Genomic DNA, 9,254 nt, shown 5'->3' on the forward strand with positions numbered 1-9,254 from the left:
CCTACGTGAAGAAGTGTGAACAATGCCAAAGGTTTGCACCTTTGATACACCAGCCAGCTGCTGACCTGAACCCTGTATCTAGTGCTTGGCCATTTGCCCAATGGGGCATGGATCTCATTGGGCAATTACCCCAAGCAACTGGACAAAGAAAGTACTTGCTGGTAGCAACAGACTACTTCACTAAATGGACAGAAGCTGAACCTCTTGCCAAGATCCGAGATGTGGACGTGAAAAACTTCATTTGGAAAAACATTATCACCAGGTTTGGGATTTCAAGAGCAATTATTATAGACAATGGAACTCAATTTGACAGTAAGCTAATCAAGAGCTTCTGTGCAAAGTTCAAGATCAAGAACTACTTTTCAACCCCAAGCTTTCCACAAAGCAATGGACAAGCAGAAGCATCCAACAAAGTAATTCTGGATGGGATAAAGAAGAAGCTACAGGCAGCGAAAGGAAAGTGGGTAGATGAATTTCCCAGTGTTCTCTGGGCATATCGGACTACGCCGAGAAGATCAACAGGGGAATCCCCCTTTGCTATGGCTTATGGCACAGAAGCAGTCATTCCGCTGGAGGTCGGCATCCCTGGGATCAGAACCCAGGGGGTAGAGAACGGGACTAATGATGTACTCTTAGCCCGAGATCTGGATCTTTTAGAAGAAAGAAGAGAGAAAGCTGCAATCCAGCTCGCAGCATACCAGTAACAGCTTGCCAGAACTTATAATAAGAAGGTTAAACCAAGGGAATTTCAGATTGGTGACCTCGTCTTAAGAAAAGTCGTCGGCAACAAGAAGGATCCCAGAGAGGGCAAGCTTGGCCCAAATTGGGAAGGACCCTACAGAATCATCTCGGTATTGGGCAATGGGACATATCGGCTTGAAGATCATAAGGGCAAAGCATTGCCTAGACCCTGGAACACGTGTAACCTGAAATTTTTCTATCATTGAGATTTGACTTGTTTTTTGCCGACGTCATAAATAAAATTTTAACAAGATTCTTCAACACTTGTGATTGATAAAGATACATAATGTTGTTTCTGGAATGCATAAATAATGAGAACCCAAGTGGAACTCAGGTTCACATGAGGGGGTAGATAGGGGCGAAATCATTGTTTAACACTTGTTGAAATTTGTGGACAATTTACAAGTTGAAGTTAAACCGAAATCATTATTTAACACTTGTTAAAATTTGTGGACAATTTACAAGTTGAAGTTAAACCGAAATCATTGTTTAACACTTGTTGAAATTTGTGGACAATTTACAAGTTGAAGTTAAACCGAAATCATTATTTAACACTTGTTGAAATTTGTAGCAATTTACAAGTTGAAGTTAAACCGAAATCATTGTTTAACACTTGTTGAAATTTGTAGACAATTTACAAGTTGAAGTTAAACCGAAATCATTGTTTAACACTTGTTAAAATTGGTAGCAATTTACAAGTTGAAGTTAAACCAAAATCATTGTTTAACACTTGTTGAAATTTGTGGACAATTTACAAGTTGAAGTTAAACCGAAATCATTGTTTAACACTTGTTGAAATTGGTAGCAATTTACAAGTTGAAGTTAAACCAAAATCATTGTTTAACACTTGTTGAAATTTGTGGACAATTTACAAGTTGAAGTTAAACCGAAATCATTGTTTAACACTTGTTGAAATTTGTAGCAATTTACAAGTTGAAGTTAAACCGAGATCATTGTTTAACACTTGTTGAAATTTGTAGCAATTTACAAGCTGAAGTTAACTCAGATTATTATTTAAACACTTGTTGAAATTTGTAGCAATTTACAAGTTGAGTTAAACCAATATGATGTTCAACACTTGTTAAAAGTTTACAAGTTAAGTTAAACCGAGAAGTTTGTCTATCCGAGGTGTGTCACCCCAAGAAGATTGCACAAATAAGGAAGAGTATGTTAAAGACATGCAGAATATTTTAAGTATAGAATCACACAAAAGCAGTCAAAAGAAGACAAAGGTACAAGCACTCAGTGAAGGAAAGTTGTATTAGCATTCAACAAAAAGAGGGCACATCGGCCATACAAAGAGCTTACATTATCTCAAAAACAAAATTCGAAATACAAGAAACAAAAAGACATGAAAACTAAGATTCCTCAGCATCAGCAGTAAACTGGGTTGGGACCTCGGAAGACTGTTGAGAAGCCACCTCGGCCGCCTTCTCCGCCGCAAGCTCAGCATCAATCTCTTGCAAGGTTTCATCAATACTCTTGTCGGCGAGGGGGACGTCGGCTGAAACCCTCTCAGGAGCAGCATCTGTGAGGACCTCATCACCCTTCTCATCTTGAGTCAAGTCCAGGACTTGTTCATTTTGAGGAGGAGACTTGGCCCCACCAGCATCTTTGGACTTCCTCACTAAAACTTTCTCCTCGGCCTCATCCTCAGAATCAGATTCATCATCAGATTGAGCAAGAGTTGGAGTCGGAGGGAATGGAAGAGGAATGGCGTCGGCGCTTCTCAAAGGCGAATCCTCAGGGACATTAAGCTTTTTTAGAAGGGACATCCAACCAAGGGTGAAACCCTTGTTGCATGCCTCCTTCACTTGTTTTTCGTATGCCTCCGTAACATCGGCCATGCCCTGAGCATATGCCTTCTCATCGGCATCTTTGATTTCGGCTTCTTTCGTGGCCAAAGCCTCTTGAAGCTCTTTTTGGGCCTGTTTCATTTTTTCCTCGGCCTCTCTTTTTTGGGCCTCAGAGACCTTCCTAATGGCCTCGGCAGATTCAGCTTTTTCTTCGGCATCGGTTTGGGCCTTGATGGCGGCCTCAGCTTGGTCCTCCAACTTCTTCATTTTCGATTGAAGGCTTTTGTTGGCCTTTTGAAGAGAAGAGAACTCCCTTTTCATCTCAGCCAACTTTTCTCGATTTTTGAAAGATTGAACAGAGAAAGAATGGGCATGCTGGATGGCCTGAAATTGAACAAAACAAAAGTTATTAGAAAATTTCTAAGTATGAGAAAGAAGAAAAAAAGTGCCAGATGAAAGACACTTACTTGAACAGAACGTTGAAGCATCAGAGCGTAATTTTCATACTCGTTCAACCCGACGTTTCGGTCAAGATCGCCGGGGAGAAGCAGAGCAGTACTGAGGGTTACGCCGGCATTGATGTCCTCAGTGCTATCATTGGCCATAACTGGCTTATCTTCCAAGGTAATTTCGGGGGCCCAGGGGGCAGCAGGCTTTTTAGACCCTGAGGTCGTTGCAGAAGATGACCTCGGTCTTTTGGATTTGGTGGATTCAGAAGGAAGTGTCTCAGCGGATCTCTTCGCAAGGACAGAGGCAATTTTTTCACTTGGAGCCAGTTTTGAGATTGTCAAAGTATCCTCAGACTCAATTTGAGTAACCTTAGCCTTTGGCTGAGCCTTTTTTATTCTTTTCGGTTTTGGTAGAGGTAGGGTTTGTGTTGATTGAGCATCAACATCAGTTGGAATGTTGGCTATAAGATCTTTAGCAACTGGTTTTGGGCGACCCATCTCGGCAGTAGAAACTGTTCGGCGTCGACGGCGGCGTTGGGATATTGGAATCAAGTATGGAGCCGAGGTTGACGGTGTCTCAGCTAGATCAGAGGTTGACCTTTGGTCTGTCCGAGATGTGGGCGCGGTTTGTGGAGTTGTGGCAGATGGTGGAGAGAGGCTTTTCTTCTTCTTCCTAGGGACGTCGGGCAAAGCTGACTTGTATGTTGGAATAAAATTAAGAAGCAGAGGTGCCTTCCGTTTATAGACTGGCAAGTCCAAAAGCCTTTTCAAATCCTTGCTGGGAATGAAGGATTGGCAAAAGTTTTTTGGTGGCTTAAGAACAGCTGCAAGAAAAAATAGACATTAAGAAATAAATAAAGTATGAAAGACTTTAAAAAACAAAGTAGGTATGAATACAGGGCTCTTACCATTGCCCTTTATAAAGACTGATCGAATGAGAGGGAAGAGATGGAGGTCTTCATCTGGGGCGAACTCCCAGTTCCCCGAAATAATGAAATAATCGTCCCCAGCTCCCTTGTTGGAGTCAGGGAGGTCGGCAACGATTTTGTATTCAGTGGACCTCGGCTTGAGGTAGTAAACATAGCCGGTGTCTTTTTTGAGGCCACACATAGTGTAGCAATACTGGATATCGGCTAATGTGATCCTAGCGTTTCTTGTTTGGCTAAGGCTATGATACCATTGATGGTTCGATAGGAATTGATGGAAAATTGCATTGGGTTTAACTTGTAATAATGAAGTATTTCACGGAAAAGGATGTTAAGTGGGAGCCGAAGTCCACACTCAATGAAGGCTACCACAGGGAAAGGCATGGAGTCATCAGTAGGCATGATGGAGTCATCATCCCCAGCCAACCTCAGATGGACGTCGGCTGGGATTTCAAACTCTTGTCTAAAGAATTCTAGTTTGGATGGGGTGTTTACCCTATGTTTCCACATACCCATGATGTCGGCTTAAATGGAGATATCAGATTTCAGGAAGAAGTATTTTTGAAGGTTTAAAGGACCTCGGCCAAAAACCTAAAAGAACACTTTGGTAAGGGTTTTTGTATGGATCTAGAGGGAGTTCGTTTCAGTTTTTCCTAAATTGTGGGTTCTACAAACAAATCTCAAACCTAAGTCTATGGATATGAAGATTGAAGGCATGAATCTGGAAAAGACACCAAAAAAAAAAAACAGAAACAAGAACGAGTTTCAGAATCAAGAACAGAGATGGTTTATTAAGAGCATAAAGAATAGAAGAAGTATAGGGCTAAGAACAGAAGCAAAAGTATAGGGAAGTGGTGAAACAGTGCATGTGTTTTAGATATGGGCAAGGGCAAAATCGTGAAAAAAACACATTCAGATGAATGATTCACAAGTTAAAAGTTTGAACAAATGTAGTAATGGCAGCAAGTAATAGAAAGCATCAAAGAATTGAAAACGAAAGGAACAGTAAACTCATCGAAGAAAAGAAGCCGGTGTAAGAATCGCCGAAGTCAGACACTGGTTACAGAAGTAACAGAACGACGGAAGCTTCACCAGAAGGAGGAATGAAGGCAGTTACAGAGCTTGAGGTCTGGAACAATGGCGTATTCAAGAGCTAGATAGAGAAAAAGCTATGAAATCGAATGAAAAGTGAAAAAAATGAAAGAGGGAAACAAGTTTTGTCAAAAACTTGAAACAACGGCAAAAGAGGGCAATTAATACGCCTGGGACAACGCGAGCGTCAGACGGCGCACGTATGTGTGAGATGATTACGAAGCACGTGCCAAGTACGATCCAATAAGAAAAGGACACGTAGCCGAAACGGTTGAATTGTGATGTATGACAGCTCATACACGTGAAGAAGCCCTTGGGATTCTTGATCTTGAAGAGGACATATCAGCTTACGATGATGATCTCAGCCTAAGCCAATGTACTAGCATGAGGTACTGATATAGGTTCCATCACCTCAGAATGTCGAGGTAATAGAACCTAGGGGGATATATTTTCTGAGTACCAATACGTGGCTAAGGTGACGCCGACGTGTCAGCCGAGGTGCCACATGTTCTGGGCATGACGCCGAGGTTATCTCGGCGAGGCCGAGGTTACCTCCGAAGATATCGAAATCCGAGATAAGCGGATAAGGCAAAAGAATCCTAGAAAAGGGGAAGACTACAGTTGGGAAATGATAAGACTCTTAGGGAGTTTATCCCAATCCTACTAGGAGTCCAAGATTGATGGTAATCCTAAGTCCATTAGAGTTAGGCTCTTGTTGGGACAAGGATTGAGTTAGTTATAAAAGAGAGGCACCCCCATGGGTCTAAGGTACGCAATTTATATTCTGTCTAGTGAGTTAAGCACTGTTGATTATCTTTGAGAGATATACTGACTTGATCGTCGGAGTGCCCCCGGGTGGACGAACCACCGCCGGAATCTTCTATTTCTGTTACAGGTTAGCCAGGTGTCATCTATTCTGCCAGTGTTCTCCAGCTGATTACTGAGTTGGGCAGTGTGATCAGAAAATCACTCACACACCAGACATAGCTAAGAAATCGATTAAATGCATTATTGATATTATGGATTTGTTGTTTGCAATTACTCTTCTCAGGTAACTAAATTCTTAGCTATCCAAGATGATTAACAACTGCTAGATTAATGCTGTGTTTGGTTGGGGAATTTGAGGAGAGATTTGGAAAGGAAAATGGAAAATTAGGTGAAATATGAATAAAATATACCTATATTTCACATAGTTTCACACACCTTTTCTTTTTCCCTTTCCAAATCTCTTCTCAAATCCCCTAACCAAACACAGCGTAAGGATTGTTTGGGGTGTCCTAAATAAGTGTACTTTTTGACTTTTTATGAAATATGGGTTGGGTATGAGTTAAGTTTGAAGTGATGTGATAGAGAGGTGATATAACTTAAATAAGATGATGTGACTTAAATACGATAGTAACTTTTTGACATTTTTTTATTATGTCAAACCAAGCCTTATTACACATCTCAATTTTAGTAATTTGAGTTGTTTATTTTATAAATTTGTGTGTAAATGATTTTCAAAAAAAAAAAAAAATTAATTATAAAAACATGTTTTTCTTTTGTGAATGCATGGTCTCACCGATGCATGTGGGCAGAGCATGTAAGATGGGGATCTTACCCTACCTTGAGAATGGGAATAATCTGCCCATTCAAGAACTGAACACACCAAACTTGTTTCGGAAGGTTTATTGGGACTATAGAAATTTAATTTGGTGGGTGTAAATTAACTCAGAATATTTTACTAAAAAAAAAAAAAAAAAAAAGAACACACACGTAGACACAAAGCCTTACAGCAGATAATATACACTGAAGTCTCTTTTGGGTACCAAAAAAAAAAAATTTATTTTATTATTTTATTAATTTGTTTATGTTAAATCATCTCTATTTTTCTATAAATCTTTTTATAATATGTAAAACATTCAGCTTGTAAGTCATACTCAAAACTGTTATAAGTTTATTTTAATTATTGTTATTTCTTTGAATAAGTCTATGTTGTCCTGTTCTTCTGGGAGTCAGTTGTAGTGTCCTAAGTTTTAGGAGTATTCTATTATCTTGAAAGTCTGTTAGTTATTGATCAAGATTAGTTCCATATTATCTGCTAAGTTTGTTTTTGTATATTCTATTTAAAGTTTCTTTCAGTTAATGAATAAATTGAGAAGTTCAGCAACATTCTTCCTTCGATTACTTTATGTTTTTCCCACATTTGGTATCAGAGCTACCAAGAAATTCTCCTTAGAAGCAGCAATCTTCTTACTATTAGTAGCAATCATTCATGGCTGATAAGGTCGTTGATAACTATGTCCAGCCAGCTATTCCTCGCTTCGATGGTCACTATGATCACTGGAGCATGTTGATGGAGAATTTTCTACGATCCAAAGAATATTGGACTCTCGTGGCAACCGGCTTTGTGGAACCTGAAACTGGAGCAGTTTTGTCAGAAGCACAGCAGAAGAGACTCGATGAACAAAGTCTGAAGGATCTCAAGGTGAAAAATTACTTATTTCAGGCAATTGATCGTACAATTCTAGAGACCATTCTCCGGAAAGAAACTTCAAAGCAGATATGGGACTCAATGAAGAAGAAATATCAAGGCACATCGAAGGTCAATCGCTCCCAACTCCAAGCACTTTATCGAGAATTCGAGACCCTACAAATGAAATCTGGTGAGAGTGTTTCAGATTATTTTTCAAGGACAATGATGATTGCAAATAAGATGCGGATCCATGGTGACCAGATACAAGATGTTATCATCGTGGAAAAGATTTTTCGCTCCATGACTATGAAATTTGATTACATAGTCTGTTCAATTGAGGAGTCCAAGGATATTGATGAACTATCGGTTGATGAGTTGCAGAGTTCGTTACAGGTCCATGAGCAAAATCTTAATCGTAGTACCACAGAGGAGCAAGCCTTGAAGGTCTCAACCAATGGTGAATCTTCAGCAGCAAGAGGATTCGGTTGAGGTAGAGGACGAGGCTGCGGTCGAGGTAGGGGAAGAGAAAGTTGTGATGGCAGACCCATAAATAACAAAGAGGACAACCACACTCCAAATTCAAGAAGCAGAGGTAGGGAGCATTACAACCAGCAGTCAACTAATCATGAAGTAAAATGGGACAAATCAAATATTGAGTGCTACCGCTGCCACAGGTATGGACATTATAAGTCTGAATGCCGTACTAATTTACACAAAGAAAAAGGAAAAAAGTCCAATTTTGTAGGGATAGAAGAAGAAGCCACTCTTCTAATGGCGTGTCATACCATGGAAGAGAATCAGCAGAATTTATGGTATCTAGACATAGGTTGCAGTAATCATATGTGTGGAAGTAAGTCAATTTTTACAAACTTGGATGAATCTTTTCGAACCTCTGTAAAGTTTGGTGACAATTCTATAATTTCGGTTATGGGAAAAGGTGATATTCACATTCAAACTAGAGATAATTCTACTCAGATTATTTCTAGTGTTTTTTATGTGCCAGAATTGAGAAGTCACTTGCTTAGTGTGGGTCAACTTCAAGAGAAAGGTTACACAATCACAATCAAAGATGGTGTCTGTTTAATTAATGATCCCAAAAGAGGTGCAATTGCTCATGTCAAGATGACTGCAAATCGAATGTTTCCATTACATATCAAGTATGATACTCAGTCCTGCTTCTCTGCCAATGTGAAAGACTCAACATGGCTATGGCATCTTCGCTATGGTCATCTGAATTTTAAGGGGTTAAAGACCCTATATGAGAAAGAGATGGTAACAGGCCTTCCAAAAATTGATCCTCCTAAGCAAATCTGTGAAGAGTGTGTTGTTGGTAAGCAGCATCATGATCACTTTCCAAAATGGAATGCATGGAGAGCTACAAAAACGCTGGAGCTGGTCCATTCTGATATTTGTGGGCCCATAAATCCGACATCCAATGGTAATAAGAGGTATTTTATTACATTCATTGATGATTACTGTCGGAAAACATGGGTATATTTTTTGCAGCAAAAATCTGAAGCTTTCTCAGCATTTAAAAGTTACAAGGCCCTGGTTGAGAAAGAAGTTGGGAGAGCTATTCAAATTCTTCAAACTGATCGTGGTGGAGAATACAATTCACAAGAATTTGCAAATTTTTGTGAGGAACATGGAATCAAAAGGCAACTTACAGCAGCCTATACACCACAGCAAAATGGTGTGTCTGAGAGGAAAAGTCGTACAATCTTAAACATGGTGCGAAGTATGTTGGCAAGGAGAAGCGTTCCAAAGAGCTTTTGGCCTGAAGCAGTCAATTGGG

General features: G+C 39.9%; 1 protein-coding gene across 1 annotated transcript; it reads left to right on the top strand.

The window, feature by feature from the left end:
- The first annotated feature begins 7,258 nt into the window (after nt 1-7,258).
- On the top strand, nt 7,259-7,948 carry LOC114265042 (uncharacterized). Its single transcript, XM_028205783.2, has one exon. The coding sequence runs from the start codon at nt 7,259-7,261 to the stop codon at nt 7,946-7,948; it is 690 nt and encodes a 229-aa protein (XP_028061584.2).
- The last annotated feature ends 1,306 nt before the right edge of the window (nt 7,949-9,254 follow it).

This window comes from Camellia sinensis, chromosome 11, assembly GCF_055761805.1.
Source record: "Camellia sinensis isolate YWXY chromosome 11, ASM5576180v1, whole genome shotgun sequence".
NCBI lineage: Eukaryota > Viridiplantae > Streptophyta > Magnoliopsida > Ericales > Theaceae > Camellia > Camellia sinensis.

Bases quoted from the DNA above. Each gene is read 5' to 3' on its own strand.
- LOC114265042 (XM_028205783.2), top strand. From the start codon at position 7,259: ATGGCTGATAAGGTCGTTGATAACTATGTCCAGCCAGCTATTCCTCGC.